The sequence below is a fragment of the Danio aesculapii genome, chromosome 10 (assembly GCF_903798145.1).
Source record: "Danio aesculapii chromosome 10, fDanAes4.1, whole genome shotgun sequence".
Taxonomy (NCBI): domain Eukaryota; kingdom Metazoa; phylum Chordata; class Actinopteri; order Cypriniformes; family Danionidae; genus Danio; species Danio aesculapii.
In genome coordinates, this window is record NC_079444.1 from 28,452,574 (window position 1) to 28,471,328 (window position 18,755).

The 18,755-nt window shown below is 34.1% G+C and overlaps 1 protein-coding gene across 1 annotated transcript in view; it reads right to left on the bottom strand.

Moving 5' to 3' along the window:
- Window positions 1–18,755, bottom strand: part of LOC130235975 (HMG box transcription factor BBX) — a 48,320-nt gene that overhangs the window by 20,820 nt on the left and 8,745 nt on the right. The window contains exons 3-6 of the mRNA XM_056466503.1: window positions 11,667–11,838; window positions 9,438–9,695; window positions 7,153–7,354; window positions 6,008–6,075 (exon numbers count right to left, since the gene is read on the bottom strand). Coding sequence (XP_056322478.1) covers window positions 6,008–6,075; window positions 7,153–7,354; window positions 9,438–9,695; window positions 11,667–11,825 — 687 coding nt within the window. The 5' untranslated portion in view covers window positions 11,826–11,838. The remainder of the gene's footprint in view (window positions 1–6,007; window positions 6,076–7,152; window positions 7,355–9,437; window positions 9,696–11,666; window positions 11,839–18,755) is intronic.

The following is an 18,755-nucleotide window of genomic DNA, read 5'->3' on the forward strand; positions in this document are numbered from 1 at the left end:
TGACAGTTTGATGGAAAAGCCACAGGTAGAGTCAATAAAATAAAAAATATATATAGCCATCAATTATGTCGTCTAAACAGGAAGTGACAGATAATGTGACTGGAAATGAGCTGTACTTGAAAACTAGGCATCAGCAGTGGAAAAACAGGCGAATAATTATGTCACCATTGTGTTTAATCAAATCCAATGACTTGGGCTATTTTAGTAGTAAAAATTTTAAATAAACGTAATTATAGATTTAATAATTTTCAGATTTATAAAAATATATAATTTATAGTTAAGTAAAGTGTCTAGTTCACATGTTTTGACTTATAATGGTCTATCGTAATTCAGTGTCAAACATTTTTAAATAAAAATAAAAACAACCTGCTGATTTTGACTTACTAAAATCTATACAGGAAAAAGTGATCAAACTAAATATTCTATTTTAAATTATTGAAATAATTTAGTGGTTTGGAGTATATAAAAAATATACAAATAATTAAAAATAAAATAATATTCAATTCAATTCAATTCATCTTTATTTCTATAGCGCTTTTACAATGTAGATTGTGTAAAAGCAGTTTTAACATAGAAGATTGTAGTAAATTAAAACTGTGTCAGTCCAGTTTTTAGAGTTGAAGTTTAGTTTAGTTTAGTTCAGTCTGGGTTAATTTTCACTACTGAAAGTCCAAACACTGAAGAGCAAATCAATTGATTTTCAAATAGATTTTTTTACATATATATAAATAAAAATTAATTTAAAGTAAAAAATTAATTGGTCTTAAGAGCTGCAATAAATATATACTATTATTATATTATTAAATTATTTCTTCTAAATATGTCTAGCAGGATTTTTGGGGATATAAACAATTGCTAGACATTGTTACATGATGCCATTTTAGCAGGAATTTTCAGATACATTATAATGTTAAAAGAAAATTAAAACTACCTGCCTGTTTTGACTTCTTAAAATATATACAGGAAAATGTGATCAAACCACAAAATTATTTCAATAATTTAAAATAGAATATTTAGCTTGGGAGTATAACAAAATTCACAAATTATTTTAAATAAAATGAGTATATAAATAAAAAAAATTAATTGGTCTTTACAGCTACACTTAAATATACAGTTGAAGTCAGAATTATTAGCCCCCATTTGAATTCTTTTTTCTTTTTTAAATATTTTCCAAATGATGTTTAACAGAGCAAAGAAATTTTCACAGTATGTCTGATAATCTTTTTTCTTCTGGAGAAAGTTTTATTTGTTTTATTTTGGCTAGAATAAAAGCAGTTTTTAATTTTTTTTTTAATTATTTAAAGGTCAAAATTATTAGCCCCTTTAAGCGATATATATTTTTTTCCGATAGTCTACAGAACAAACCATCATTATAATATACTGACATGCCTAATCACCCTAACCTGCCTAGTTAACCTAATTAACCTAATAAATGTAAGTTAAGCCTTTAAATGTCACTTTAAGCTGTATAGAAGTGTCTTGAAAGATATCTAGTAAAATATTATTTACTGTCATCATGGCAAAGATAAAAGAAATCAGTTATTAGAAATGAGTTATTAAAACTATTATGTTTAGAAATGTGCTAAAAAAAAATCAGAACCAGCGACCTTCTTGCTTTGAGGCAATCGTGCTACCCACGGTGCCACCGTGACGCCCATATTTATTTATTATTATATCATTAAATTATTTCTTCTAAATATGTCAAACAAGAATTATGGACATTTAAATAATTGTAATACATAGTTACACAATGACATTTTAGCAGGAGTTTTCTGCAATAATAATGACTGATATTTTGCTCAGACACCTTATAATGTTTAGGGAAAAATACTAAAAGCTGTATCAGAATGTTATTGTATTGATACTTGACCATTTCTTTTTGTCTTTGAACTAGAACTGGTTTTCACAATATTATATATAGCTTCATAGCGTACAAATTTAAAACAAAAGCTATACATTTGTATGCCCAGGAATAGAAGCTTAACACACGGATTTTGATTTTAAAAATAATTTTTATTGTTTATTATGAATATAAAAACATAAATCAATTTACTGATATCTGATAAACAATAATCTGATATTTGTCATTTTAAAAAATATATTTATGATATGCTATTTAATTAAATGTACAATTTTTGTTTTCAATTTCAATTTATTTCTTAGTGTAATGTATTCTTGTTATGTCAAAGCTATATCTTCTTCATTACACCTGAAAAGGGAATTGCATTTTAATAATTTAATGAACTTAAACTGTGAAAACTGGACTGAGACAGTTTAAATTTACTAGAACTTCTATGCGAAGCTGCTTTGATACAATCTACATTGTAAAAGCGCTATAAAAATAAAAATGAATTGAATAATTTAATTATAATATAATTTTTATTGAACCTTTTCAATATACAGTGGTCAGCATAATTGAGTACACCATATTTTGAAAATTAACATTTTTATCAATTTCTCAGTGAATATAGGCAATGCATTTTGGTGCATTTAAACAAACAGATTTATTTAACAGATATATTTATTAAAATAACATTTTAGTCACCAAACATATTTAGAAATTGAAAGATAATACAATTAAATTCAACCTAAATATTTTTTTTTAAATTACAACCTACAAAATTTCAACAAATATTTGATTTTTCCTCTTTTTTAAATTTGTATTTAATATTTTTCTATAACATATAAATTTGGGTGTACTAGATTTTGGACCATTATGGTAAGTTATTTTGTTAAATCAGCTTCAGATTTAGCTTTAGTACTGACTAATCTAATGTAAATGCACAAATATAATATTGTATAGCTTCCTTTTAAAAATATGAGTATAAAAGATAGATTTGTGAGGGGTGTACTTATATATGCTGAGCATATACATATATATATACATACAACATGTGACATTATTTAACATTATAATGTTTTAGGGTACCTCTATCCTATATAAAAGTCCAACATTGTCTCAACATTGACTTAAACCGTAACATAAGGTTTTCAAAGTAAAAACACAGCAAATTTTCTTTGTGCACCAATGCCAGGCATGAACCTGTGTGTGAGATAGCATTCAACAACAGAGAGATTCCAAAGATAACTCCTGGTTACACATCACATGCAGCCAACAGGTAAAGCTCCTTTAAACAGATGATGTAATGTGATTTGTCCGCAAAACATGGAGGCGCTGCCTTTTGTTTTGTATAAACCTCCCGTGGCCCTCTTCAGTGACAAATGCACTGCGCCCAAGGCAATTAGGATCACTTAGTGGCAGGAAAATGGAATTTACAGAGGATTAACAGGGGTGAGAGTCTGAGGAACCCGCAGAAACACACACAAACAGCTCAGATCCCTCAATCACACACACATACTGGCACACAAAACGCCTCGAAAGCTCCACGATTTATCAAGTATGTGCACCTCCTAATGGCACGCAAACCCAGTTTGGGGCCCAAAAACAGTGGTTTGAGTCTGTTTAGTCACAGGCCGCTGCTGTATCTGTGGAGATGGGCCTGTCACAGTCTATTTACGTGAGCACTGATCATGTGCTCATTATATCAGAGGTCTGCCGTGAGTACAGAATGATGCAGATTTGTCTCAATCACATCCAGATATGAGGACATGGATCTAGACTAATAACTGTTATTCTCATCTGGAGCTCTCTCTGTGTGTTCCTGGCTTTAAAAAGCCATTTGACTAGAGCGTTGGCTGTGTTCCTGCTGCAAAAATCTACAATTACAAATTAATACATTTGAAATGTTATTTTTGTGGTGTATTTGCAATTTCTAGATGCTGTTCTGATTTTCATTGTAGCTGCAGGAATATTCCAATTTATTATGAATAAACTGATTATGGACAATTATACAATAAATACTTTCATATGTCGGCTTCTATTATTGTGTGATTAAATCATTTAAAAATGCACATTTTGAGATTTGATAATTATTTATTTTAACATTGTTTTTATCTTCTCATGAGATTTAAACATAATATAACATATGAGAAACAAGTACGGACAATGAAATATCCAAAATCATGCAACCTGCAAAGATATTGACCAATACAGACTTTCTAATACCAACAGTCTTTTATGTATTATCTATTCTGTGCTGTTCAGAATAGTCAATATGGCAAATCTAATAGTCATCAAAATTTGGCAATATGTCGCACACAGGGTTCCCACACTTTGGTTATCTTCAAATTCAAGCACTTTCCTGGTCCAGTACCCACAAATTCAAGGACTAAGCGTGCCCTAAAGTTTCTAAACAGACAAAAACTGTTAAAACAAGTCACGTGCGATTAAACTCCCGTCATGCTGACAGTTCCACAGTCCTGCTCAGCTGTCTTACATCGTCATTTTAATTTATGACGATGAGCAATAACACATTACAAGCGAAAACTGCACTTTCATTTTGAATGGTGACACCCACAGACATAGCCGCCAAATATAAATCTTTCTCAAAGTCTTAAAGGTAAGACTTTCTCAAAGGTACATAGCTCAAGTTTTGTAAAAAATCTATCTATTAAATCAATTAATTTATAAAAAAAAAAACGTTGGCTAGAATTATGCATTATAGGCTTAAATTCTAGAGAGAAATAACAAATGAAGCGAGACTGCAGTCAGATCCTGAAGCTGATCAATGTTTATCTTTCTTTTGAGGTGCCAGTGCAGAAATAAACAAAACAGGCCTAATACAATACTACATTAATACTAATACAATATTATAAGATTAAAATAGGGCGACGCGGTGACGCAGTAGGTAGTGTTGTCGCATTTGCGTGGGTTTCCTCTGGGTGCTCCGGTTTCCCCCACAGTCCAAAGACAAGCGGTATAGGTGAATTGGGTAAGCTAAAATGGTCCGTAGTGTATGTGTGTAAATGAGAGTGTATGGGTGTTTCCCAGTGATGGGTTGCAGCTGGAAGGGCATCCGCTGCGTAAATCATGTGCTGGATAAGTTGGCGGTTCATTCCGCTGTGGCGACCCCAGTTTAATAAAGGGACTAAGCCGGGAAAAAAAAGGAATGAATAAATGAATGAAGATTAAAATATGGCAAAATTATGAGATGGTAATTTCGGTCAATTTTCCTAACGGATAAACAGCACTCAGTAATATTTCAACATGCTTTCACTTTCGTTTTAGACATGAATCGCACAATTACAGGTAGGAAAGACATTTCGCCCTACTCATAATTCTTACTTCATAGAGCCGTGTATATGGCTATTACATATCCATAATACACTGTTATATATCCTTGTTCATTAGTTCGTTGGATCGTTTTACTTTCTCACTACAATCGGTCCACTCCAGAGTTTGTTTGAATCGAGCTGATTTAAGTTCATTAAGGCAATCTCAGACCGATTGATTTGGCGTGGATCCGAGAGCGATTGCAGGTTTCATATATGCCAAACAAACCGAGCTAACTGGGCAAACGTGACAGGTTCTGAAACAAACGTCTATGTGTGAAAGCACCCTTAATGTGGAACATTTTAAATGTGAGCAAAGTTACATTGTGTTACCTTGTTCGATACATTGTTGCACGTTACACATGTCAAACACAATGGAAAGAAGCTTTTTTTTAAATTTATGTTTGGCCATATCAAACAGTTCTGATATCCTATTTGCCGTCTTATATCTATACTTTGCATACAATTTAATATATGAACAGGCTTTTAAATTTTTATTGCCTCATAGGTTTACATTATCTTAACAAGCAAATGTAACTAATGTAAATCAAGCAAGCTAGTATGCACAGGCCACAAAATGTAGGCAAAAATCACAACACATAAGCAGACCGGAGGGAACAACGTGGATTTTTTCCCCAGAACCCTTCCTGCTCAAAACTAATTCAATCACTTTAAAGAACCTCTACCTGTGCATGTTCATTTTAAAAAATTTTCAAGGGCCTTTTTTTTAGATTCACTTAATTTTAAGTACCAAGGACCAGTGGGACCCCTGCACAGTCTTTAAGTTTGTATTCAAAAAGGGTGTTTTATATGCATTAAATTGATGTTGCTGTACCTCTCTGGCGGTCAGTGCGTGTTCCCCAGCTAACAGCAGCATGCTTAGACCACCCATTTTATTGGGATCTATAATCACAGGAGAGAAAAAAAGGGATTTTATAAAGATACAAATAATAAAATATTAATTCATCAATCTCTGGCTAAACAAGTGCATGAAAATACTCGCAACAAAAGCAAATACAGAAATAACACTGCAAATAGCACAGACAACAACGAAAATGTGTCAGGGGACCCCAAAAAGTTTATAGATTGTTTATTCGATTTTAAAGAAAGGCACTCTCACTGCAGAGTCATCTAAATCAATCTAACATTATACATTTATTCCAAATAATAAAAATCTTTCCAGATATTAAGTCATCTGGTGAAATTGTATTCATAAAACAATTTTTTTCACTAAAACAAATATTGCAATGTTAGATTTTTCCAATATTGTGCAGCCCTAGTAAAAAGCTTAACAAGTCTAGCCTTTTTTACAGAAAATTTTAAAGAAATAAATAAAGGATAAAATGTATACTGTTTTAATGTCAAATTCACATAAACTCACATTTTTTTTTCTTTGCTATCACAGAAATACATTACATTTTAAAACATTTTTACAATATTTTAAAGTATTACAGTTTTTCTGTATCTTTAAAATCTTTAAATGAATAAATACAGACTCAGGGGCTATTCACACAGAATGCATCTTTGTATTTCAAAACGTGAGACTCTGAGCTTAGGAATGTTTTTTAAAAATTGTCTCCTCCGCCATGTTGCTGTCAAATAAAACACTTGTCATGCTAACTTGCTATTGCAAACAGAAGCTCAAAATGCTTGCCCTGCCTCTGAGTTCTCCTAATTGATCCACTGTTTTGGAACTCACATTGAGGACCGGTGCTGTGTGTAAAAGTTTAAATTCTTTTAACTTGACACAGCATCTAAAAAATGTGGTGCTCTTGTGTGAGGCCAAAAGACACAGGCCCATGTCCAACAAGTGTATTTAATTGAAATAACAACAGAATAGCAGCGTATTCAAACTGAAAAACATGTTCTGCTTGAATTTTCCCTCAGAAATTGAAAAAAAACATTCAAATGTGTACATATATAGATTACGGTACAATTGTTGTGGTTGGGGCAATATTTAAGAGCTCGTTTTGTTCCTACCAGCCATGGCGAAGTTGAGCTGAGGTGTGCTGTCAGTTTTGGGCTGTTTTTTGGCAACTGATGGGTCCTTGTTTGGGTTGGAGGGAAGAGACCAGACCTTCTTGCGGGAATTACTAACGGAATGAGAAGGACTCTTTACTGGCTTGTTGGTGGCGGGACACCATTTGTATCCGGGGTTAGCCTTCATGAATGCATCCTTGTACTGTAAAAGACAGAATATAATATCAAACATTGCATTCTTCTAACAGTGTTTCTAACAATTCATTGAATTATTTCCATTTAGCACAGTTTTTCCTCTAGCACCATGCTAAAGTATTTTTTAGCTACAGTCAAACCAAAAATTATTCAGACACCAGGTATAATTTTGGATATTTTTTAAATAGTGGTGCAGGACACTGTGCTTCATGTATGTGAGGATAGCAGATTAAAGTAAACCATGACATAACTAAACATTATTCATACAGTGCAGTGTTCATTTTGTCAAGGAAAATAAGGGGAAAATGTGTTTGGTGATGACCTTTTATCCAAAGCTAAGACGAAACGTTGGTGGAACGACATGATATTGTAAGATACTAACAGTGTCTACATCAATATGCAATATTGTTGACGATTAAAGTTAATACTAAAATGTAACCAACATTAAATTTTGTTATAATCTGCTGTGTTGTACAGTTCATTAATTAGATAAGTGGATCACAGTGTGCGCATTTATAGCTTTCTATTACATTACTTGCACAGCAGACCTGTCAAGTTTCTGTTTGTTTCAAGCTAGACTCAAAAATGATGCTTGTTCAAACTACTTATTTAAAATGAGCTGAATCGGCACAATTTTTGAGGGCTTTTTGGGACAACTTAATTGTTTAATTTTCAATCCACATAAGGGAATTGTGTGGAACCCAGCATTTTTCAGCCTTTTACTTCCTTTTTTACATGACAAATTTAAAAAAGTCCCATGAAAAGTTTTATAGATGTTAATATTAAAGACATCTATAAGATTGTGTGCACCAAAACAGTGACAAATTTCTTTTTATCTTGCATTAACTAGATATCAACATACGAAGCTTGCAGTTGGTCACTTCCACATAAATGGCTCAACATTTTTTTGACATCACCTCATACTTCAGTTGTCACCAACTCTTCTGACGAATCAAATACTCTCAAGTATCTGTCATTTGCTTTTCATATGATGTGCTTGAGTTCAATCACTCTCAATGGCAGAGCTGTGATAAAACAAAACGCTATTGGATGGTTTTTAAAAAGGGGATCAGCTGCTATGTGTCCTGCCCTGTTTTCATTTTTAAGTTGAGATTACATCAAACATCTGATCAAAAACACATTTTTCAAAGCACTTCATGGGACCTTTAACCCTAATACAGTAGACTAAAATCCAAACAGAATTGAAGGATCTTCTGCAGTGAATCTAGAAAAATATTGATGTTCAGTTTGCATCAATATGGTTGACAGCAACCCAAGAAACTACAGGCTGTCATTGAGGCTAATGGTGGCACAAAAATTGATAGTTGCGTAAATAGTTGTCTGCATCATTTTTGGTTGACTGTAATCCATTACATACTAGTGGTGGAAATACTATACTTTGAACGAAACAACATGCAGCCTTCCACACGAACGCAGGTTCACCGCCGTTGAACTTTATTTTGTCAAAGAGAAGTCAGCCAGTTAGAGCACACCATACAAATACTTTTGAGCAGATGCTAGCCAATCACATTTACGCAAAACTGGAAAAGCAATGTAACTGGCTATTGTCCTCTGTGATGCGGTGATGCAGACATGTTTTGTGAATGAACGTTGTAGTAGTACGAGCCATGATCAATATGTTGACAATGCATTTGTTTTACACTAAAATTAGTCAGTGGTAATATATGTTGCATGGTTTTGCAACGTGTTATGAGCTGTCGAATAGCATGTGTACATATTTTTCCTGCAAATAAATAGCAAATTGTGGTGTGTTGCAAAATGTTTGCATTTGGTGTTTTATTGATGACGTCACCAGTGACTAGTCAACTTTATTACTAAAAAAGACTTTAAATAATGTAAAATCGTTCAACCCCTATTACATACTGTACCTTTCTATCAAAGTAATCTTACATTATCATTTGTTCTGACAGTTTAACTGCAAAAAATGAGCTCTTGTCATATTCTATTACCATTCTCTAATCTCTAGCAAATGAACTGTAATAATGTGAGAATGGTGTCAGAATAATTTTTCGTTTCGCTGTATGTTAGCTAATCATTCAATCGAGTCGTGTGTGTTGATTAGTTCTTACCTCCTTGGCCATGTCTGTGTATTTCTGCTTTTCTTTGGGGTCCAGTACGGCCCACCAGTCGGCCAGGATTTTAGTGGCTCCTCGGTTGTCTAATCGTGGATGTTCCTGACGGACCAGCGAGCGATGGCGTTTGCAGAATAGCAGAAAGGCGTTCATGGGCCGCCGAGCCCGCTGTTCAGAGGAGTATTCTTCACTGTCATCCTCCATCCCGCCACACTCTCCCTCCTGAACACTGCTCTCCGCACATAACACCGGCTCCTGAGGGGAAGATGAGTGTGGAAAAGGTGGAAAGAGAAATATGGAGATATAGTCAGTGGAAAAAGCCCCACTCAGAGCAAAACAAGGCAAAAAATGTTTAGGTTTATTTGACAGAGAATGCACATTAATAATACAGAATATACAGTGTGTCAGAATTAGTCAATGGCTATTTCTCATATATAAATCTGGAAATATGTGCAAATGACAGTTCATATTTGAATTTCACATATATAAAATATGTCATTTATGCAACATATATTTTAATATATTGCAAAATTGGCCACTTATATCTATATATATATATATATAGATACTGATATTACAACGTTAACTGTAATTGAAATAGGTGTTCATATATGGCCATTTATAAACATATACTGTATAATTCTACCTAATATATTTAACATATAAATATATTTCAAAATTTTAATACAAGAAGTCTTGTGGTGTAAAGATGAATATACAATTGTGGATGGAAAGCATCGTCAATGCACTGAACTGCATCGAACTGAACTGTATTGATAACTTGATAATCGTAAACGAACAAAACCCAACTGAACAACGTAAGATTACAAACTCACAAACCCCCTGCTGTTTGGAAAACCGTAAAATGATGACAGTAATTATTATATAATATAATAATATGTTTGATAAAGACTGGACATTTTCAAAGTGGAACTAAATGGCACTGACCATTTGCCCAACACAGTTTTTGATCAACCTCAGCATGATTTTAGATTTCTGTATGCATGTAGGTCTCGAATAGATGACACTAAAAGAGCATTAAATTGATCGAAAGTAACAATAAAACAATTATGTTACAAAAAAAAAAATCTGTTGGAAGCAGATGCTATTGATTTAAACTTTCTGCTTATCAAACAAAACTGATCAAAACACAACTGACAAAAATAAAAAAAAATGTGTTTACAGAAGCAAATCAGCATTTTAGTTTGATTCAATTTCCAAAGAATGTGATCCTGAGACTGACATAACTATGCTAAAAAAAAATCAACTCAAAAAATTATAATTTATTAAATTTGTAACAATTTCTCACAATTGTCCCACACAACTGATTAAATCATGAAGATATTAAAGTTAACTCATTAGTTTTTATAAACTTAAGTGGTTTAAACATACTGTAAAACAATTAAATTGTCCCAAAAAACCCCAAGAATTGTGTTGTTTAGATGATTTTTAGTAAGTAGTTTGAACAAACAGCAAACATCACTTTATTGAGTGTACTTCTGTTCTTACAGTATTTTTGATCAAATAAATGCCTCCTCTGTGACTAAAACCCCTGAAAAAGCATTCAGACCCCAAACTTTTGAATGATAGCGAAACGTTTAACTCTTCAAAAAGCTAATCCCCAATTAATTATGTAATAATGTAAAGATATTCTGGACATGGTATACAAGAAGAATTTGGTTAAAAGTGTTGTGAGTTTTAACATGTTTGCATGGACTGTTGCCAATTAAGCAAAAGCAAAAAATGTGTCGAGTAGTAAAAATTGCCAGTGCAATTGTAGGTTAAGCACAAAGATAACCAAGTGAAATTTATTCAATCGGAATTAAACATTATTGAAGAATGTTCCCATCCCTTCAATATAAAAGTTCAGCTTTTGCCTTTAAAAAGACGTTTTAGGCAACCACAAGTGAAGAAAAATGTGTATCAAATGTCCTTTGTGATGGCTGCCAATAGAATTTTAAATACTGGGTTTTAAATATGTATAGGGTGTAATTGAGTTTTTAATGTAATTTTTGTAATGACATTGAACGTATTTGTGTAGCCTGTTTTTCTGTGACGTGTGATGTGAACGCTGATGTTGTTTGTGTGAATCCAAAGATAAATTTCCACTTTACAACATAGAAAGTAAAGTAAAGTAATCTTTATAGGCTTTCAGTCCTTAAACACTCCCGTAATGAACACAACTCTAATGGTAGAGTTACTGCAAAGAACGTATATGACAGTCACCTTCTCCAGCTCCTCTTCGTCCTCCTCCTCCTCTTCCTCAGAGAAGTCTGGAGCTTTCTTGGCCAGCAGCGGGTGCCACTGCAGACACTTGCGTTTGGGTCTCTTCCCGCTGACCTCACCCTCCCCCGGAGGCTCTTTCCCTCCACCTCCACCCTTCATTCTGCTGCTGACCCTGAAGAGGACACAGGCCAGAGGTCAAACACGCCGCTTAATGCTATTTAACATCACATAATAGACTAGAGGAGAGGAAGAGGCTGTGACACATTGATAATTGCACTGCCAAGTAGTTCATTTAAAGGTGAAATGTGTAATTGGTTACAAGGGGAAGAAAGAAACAGAATGGCAGCTACAGACCGTGAAGGTAATTTAAAGGGTATTTTAGTATCAATAAAATAATCTCTACTTATTTTAAGATAGTCTAACTTGACATAGTTCATTAATTAACATCAGACATATTTAAAAAAATGAAAAAATTATTAAAAAAACGAAATCACGACAAAATAATGAAGCTAATTGACATAGAAAGACAATCAAAAAACAAACTACCTAAACAATACTATCTAAAATCTTTCCATTTGAATTGGGTTATATATAGAAATCTCACATCCTATAGGCTCAACTGATGAGAGATTTCTATATAAAACCGATTCAGAATTTTAATGCAACATTTAAACAATATTCAAAGTCCACAAATGCAAATGTTTATTGCCTTATTTACCATTTTTTCAGCTAGTTGCCAAGTAAATGTTTCATTCATTCATTTTTCTTCGGCTTAGTCCCTTATTCAGGGGTGGCACAGCTCAATGAACCCCCAACTTTTTCGGCATATTTTTAACACTGTGGTGGCTCTTCCAGCCGCAACCCAGTATTGGGAAACACCCATACACTCTCATTCACACACACTCATACACAACGGACAATTTAGATCATCCAATTTACCTATAGCGCATGTCTTTGGACTGTGGGGGAAACCTGAGCACCCAGAGGAAATCCACGTAAACACAGGGGAGAACATGCAAGCTCCACACAGAAATGCAAACTGGCCTAGCCTGGACTCAAACCAACAACCTTCTTGCTGTGAGATGACAGTGCTACCCTGCTGAGCCACCATGCCACCAAGTAAATATTTCATTATTTTTATTTAGTTTAAATTGAAACTGAACATAAACTAAACAAAAATAAATGTTGATAATTACATACATAAACTCTAAATTGGTCCCAAGACATTCAAAGTCCTTAAAAAGAACCAAAAATATTGTCAAAGCATTTACTGTGACTTTAACTGCAATCATATGAAGCTCCAAGAACACTTTTGTGTGCCAGAAAACTGTTAAAAACAACTTTCTTTGCATTTACTATGGCCATTAGAATCAGAATTAGCAGTGCTGCATTGCCCTTCATGAACACACAGTCCAATTTAACGTGGAAGACGTTCATTCATTCATTCACTTATTTTCCTTTGACTTAGTTCCTTATTTATCAGGAGTCCGACACAGCTAAATGAACGGCATATGTTTTACGCAGTGAATGCCCTTCCAGTACTGGGAAACGTGGAATATATATGTAAACAAGTTAATTTTCACAGTTGTTTTGGCACAGAAAAGTTTTCTTGGAGCTTTCCATGATTACAGTTGAACCACTGAAGTCACATGAAATGTTTGCAACCCAAGCTCATTGTGGATACGTACACAGGTCTACATTTCTGGGCACCACAAAATATGTAACCAGAGCTACGTCTGCTTGTGGTTTTTGTTTTCGCTAATACACCAGATGTTGCTGTGCAGTTTTGATGATCTATAAATATTTCTGTTATCTGTGCATCCTTTTCGTGTACAAATCTCCCAGTGGTCGCAATATAGATTTCAGCCGATCAGCTTGCAGTCGACTGACTGACCTAGCCACACTCTTCCCTGAACCGAACTGATAGTGTTTTCAAAAGCAATCTAGAAAAGAAAAGCTGTCGCAGTGGTGTGATTTTACCAGGTTTTCAGCCTGTTATTTTTTTTATTTTGTTTTACCTGGTTTCTAAAACCGTTCTTCACCAAACTGGAACCCTTTAGCAGTCCACTCCGTTAAACATCCCAAGTCCAATGTCATACGTGATGAGCTACTGAGCACACTGGTAACACAGGAAGAGCTGTCCATATGGACTCAAGCAGTCAGGGGTAGCGCGAAAAGGAACAAAAGCTGTCTGCGGCGTCATACTGCCACACAGCATTCATTTTACACATAAAATGCAGCCAGACGTAGCCCGTGTACATATTTGTGGTTTCCCAGAAATGTAAACCTGGGTATGTATCCACAATGAGCCTGTGTTAAATGTTTTTGGTTCCGTTTCTGGACTTTGAACATCTCAGGACCACTGCTGTCTATGGAGGAAGAGAAAGCTCTTGGGTTTCTTCTAAGATATCTTAATTTGTGCTCCAATAATGAAAGAAGGTCTCAGAGGATTGGAACAACATGAAGGTTAGAAATTAATAACAGCGTTTTGATTGAATTAAATCTTTAACGACTACAATTGTGACAACACCATAATAACATATTTATGACAAGGCCATAAATCAAGTGTGGTAAATCTAAGCATCAGCAGCTGTAATGCAGTGAACAAGCAGCCCTAAAACGGAGTTGATTCAGCGCAGAATCAATATCCAGTGCGTATTGTTAGTTTAAGGTAAGTGGTTGTGCTGTGGAGTGCAGTGTTCGCTGAGGGAGTGCAGACAGAGGCTTCCTTGTCCATCTCAGCACTGCTGTCCTGCGTCTGCAGCACCGGTGCAGATCTACTGTACTGTACATGTCACCTTCACACACTGCCCTCCCCTACAGGACCAGAACACACATCACACATACTGTACATACATCCATGCACATTTGCACACATACAGTCACATCACCATGTAATCCTCATTCCCAGCTAAGCTGTTTCAGGACTTATGCCCTTCACTTATTGTGCAGTATATTTTAAATAGGATGTATAGGAAGGATTCTGAATGGATGTGGATTTCGCAGAACAGTGTATGTGGATGCTGAATTAGCAGCAGACATCTTCTGGAAGGTTGTTCATAGCTGGTGTGTGCTGCCCTCTTGCTGTTAATTCAGTTACAGGACTGTTATGAACAAATGCTGCATTTAGATGAGGTCTAGTGTGTTCAGTCATTGTTGTTAACTCAAAAAAGGTTAATAGAAGATGGTAAATGTGAATTTTCATGGCAAGGGTCCAAAATATAAACATTATATAAGAATATGTTTATTCTCATGTTTCATGTTTAAGAGACCACTTGAAAACTCAGTTAAGGAATGAGCTTCGAGATATACTACTAAACTACATATGGAATCTGTACCATCTATCGCTATAAAGTCTGTCTATTTAGAACAGTACACGCGTTTTTTAATGACTGATTAAGGTTTATATTATTTCAAGTATCTTTTTGTGTGTGTTTTTGTGTGTTGTGATATGTTTTTTCTCTGTAACGTTGTCATATGCTGCCTGTCTTGACCAGGATTCCCTAGTAGAAGAGATAATATATCTCAGTAGGACCTTCCTGGTTAAATAAGTAAAAAATAAAATAAAATAAATGTGCTTACTATAGCAATCCCAATTAATTATGCAGATTACATTAAACTAACTCCAAACCTAACTCGCATTTTAACCCTAATATAGTACGTACAGTTGCAGTCAGAATTATTAGCCCTGCTTTGAAATTTATTTTCTTTTTTAAATATTTCCCAAATGATGTTTAAGAGAGCAAGGAAATTTTCACAGTATGTCTGACAATAATTTTCTTCTGGAGAAAGTCTTATTGTTTCATTTCGACTAGAATAAAAGCAAGTTTTAATTTTTTAAAAACCATTTTAAGGTGAAAAATATCAGCCCATTTAAGCTATATTTTTCAATAGTCTACAAAACAAACCATCATTATACAATAACTTGCCTAATTACCCTAACCTGCCTATTTAACCTAACTAACCTAGTTAAGCCTTTAAATGTCACTTTAAGCAGTATAGAAGTGTCTTGAAAAATATCTTGTCAAATGTTATTTACTGTCATTATGGCAGATAAAATAAATCTGTTATTAGAAATGAGTTATTAAAACTATTATGCTTAGAAATGTGTTGAAAAAAATCTCTCCGGTAAACAGAAATAAACAGGGGGGCTAATAATTCTGATTGCAACTGCACATGTAATCAATACATTTTACTCAGTAGTTAAATGAACAAGTGCATCTTAAAATAAAGTGTTATAAAAATTATTTGAATTTTTTCCTTTTAAAAAAAACTGTCAAAATAACAAATGTTTGTTTTTTTTATTCCATGTATCAAATATGAATTATTATTGATTTTGTATTGTCTAAAAATGAATATAAATGCATCGCAAAGCATGGAATATTTTTGTTATATTGACCAATAGTCATTTAGAGTCATTAAAATGATAACAATTACATTTTAAAATGAGAAGGAAATGCCATCAGTACTTGGCAGAACAAAACAAAAATTGTTTCTTTTACTTAAACACATGACTATAATAGTAAATACAGCCAAAATGAGAATTTGCAACAAGGTTTTTTATCTGTATATCTGTATACAACATAAACATCAACATTTACAGAAATCATTTTAATTCTGTAATCATATAATCAGGCGACACGGTGGCTCAGTAGTTAGCACTGTTGCCTCACAGCAAATAGCTCGCTGATCCACTGTGTAAAACATACAGTATAGTGCATGTCTATGGACTGTGGGGAAAACCAGAGCACCCGGAGGAAACCCACACGAACACGGATAGAACAAGAATGGAAAGACTTTCTTGCAACAGTGCTAACTACTGAGTCACCGTGTTGCCCGATTATATGATTACAGATTTTCAAATTATTTTTTAGAATAAAGGTGCTGCAGGTGGAACTATTTGCAGGTCAGCTGAGCAAAACCAATGGGGATTACAGGACAGCAGTTCTCTTTTTATGACTGGTCACTACATGCACTAATGGGGAATCAGTTTGAGTGGTAATAGACCCTCTTAGTGAGTGACAACATAACAAAGAACAATAAAACAGACATTACAGGAGCTTATATTTTCAAAAGAGAATGAATGACACTTTCACATGAAGTGATTGTATTTTCAATTTACAAATTAATAAACCCCACACTTAATCAACCAAAATAGTGTATAATATGTTATAACGGTAACACTTTACAATAAGATTGTGTTAGTTAATGTATTTACTAACATGAACAAACAATGAACAATCATTTATTACAGTATTTGTTAGAGATGTGACCTACACTAGTCTTATCGTTTGGTTTGGTTACGATTATCATGCCATCGTTCGGTTCAATTCAATATCTCGGTGCATTGACGGTGCATTGACGGTGCTTTCCAAACAAAGTTTTATATTTTCTTCACAGCAGCAATTCTTGTATTAAAATGTATACATATATTATATTTATATACTATTTGTAATACAATTTTGTCCTTTAATACAAACAGTTAGATATATAAACTGTACCTTTAACAACATGAGGATTTATAGAAATAAACAAATATAAATATCTCGCTAGCTTTCTGAGCCTTGCCTTGCCAGTTCTTTCTTACACCCCTTTGATGGGTCACGCGCTCAACAGAAAGGGCTGCGATTGGCTCTTACCGCGCTGGTGCTCTTCACAGATGAGTGACACTGATAAACGGCAGTGGCGATCACAGTTGATCCATGATAGACACGGTGTGAAAACTCGCTCTGCTGCAGACACGCGCTCGTGTCTGTATCCGACGTATCGATGTTAACAGCCGAGAGGAGAGGAAAAGTCATGCCAGCAGGTCAAATGGGCCACAGTGAGAGAGAGAAATTGTTTACTTTCATTCTCTCAATCGCATTGAAATAGGGGCTTCTTGCTGTAAGTGTCAGTGAAAGACTGTCCAGCACAAACACAACACACAGTGAAATTGTTTTTGCGTTTTTAAGTAGTAGGGAGCGTTGTAAATACTCGTGCTCGCCTCCCTCACCATAGTAAGCTACCGCGACATAGCACATATGAGATAAATGACGACAGTACACAATAACCGGTTATGATTATTACTGAACCGATACGAATTGTCCGCGTCTGGATCACGGTGCACCGAAAAAACTAATAATTCTGACACCCCTAGTATTTGTTCATGTTAGTTAACGAAAACAAAGTTGTTCATTGTTAGTTCATGTTAACTCACGATGCATTAACTAATGTTAACGAGCATGAATTTGCATTTAATAATGCATTAGTAAATGTTCAACTATGATTAATAAATGCTGTACAAATATTGTTCATTAGTTTGTTAGTAAATGCATTAACTAATGAAACCTTATTATAAACTGTGGCCGCTCTAACTGTAAGAATTGAAAACTTGAATTGTTTTCAATTGTAAATGTAATGTAATTGGTTAATTAATTGTTAATTAAAATGTAATTAATTAGATTTTTCAACTTAATTTATAAAAGTTTTCAGTAACAGGAAGAAATTTAGGTTAATAAAAAATGTTTTCAGTATATTCATGGATGCACAATGTAATTACCCATTAACACTGCTATTAAAGGAATGTAGTAGCAACCAGTCGATAACCACAGAAAAATTATTTTGGTTGGCACTGTGGTACGTGAAAAAGATTTCAACAGTCAATGGCTATATTTTTAAAATCTACTGATAATGACACATATGGTTATAAATCGTACAGACATTTGATCATTTACTATTTGATTATAGTTTGAGTAAATTGATTCTACTGTTAGCTATCTTTATGCCTCTCTACTGTAAATACCAATAACATTAGTGTCTAAGAAAATCATGAAAAGTAATAACTTAGTTTGCAGTTCAGTTAAAAGGATTTTCACCCAAAGCTGAAAATTCTGTGATCATTTACTCTCCCTCAAGTTTCACTTTCTGTTTTACTTTCTCTTTTCTGCTGAACATCTTCTTTCTGTTCAACGAGAGACAGACTCAAACAGGTTAGAACAAGTTAAGGATGAATAATGGTGAAACATTGTAATTTTTGGGTGAACTAACTCGTTAACACGGAGAACATAAATCAGACATTTTGAAAAAGACCCTTCCTGCATGTTTTAT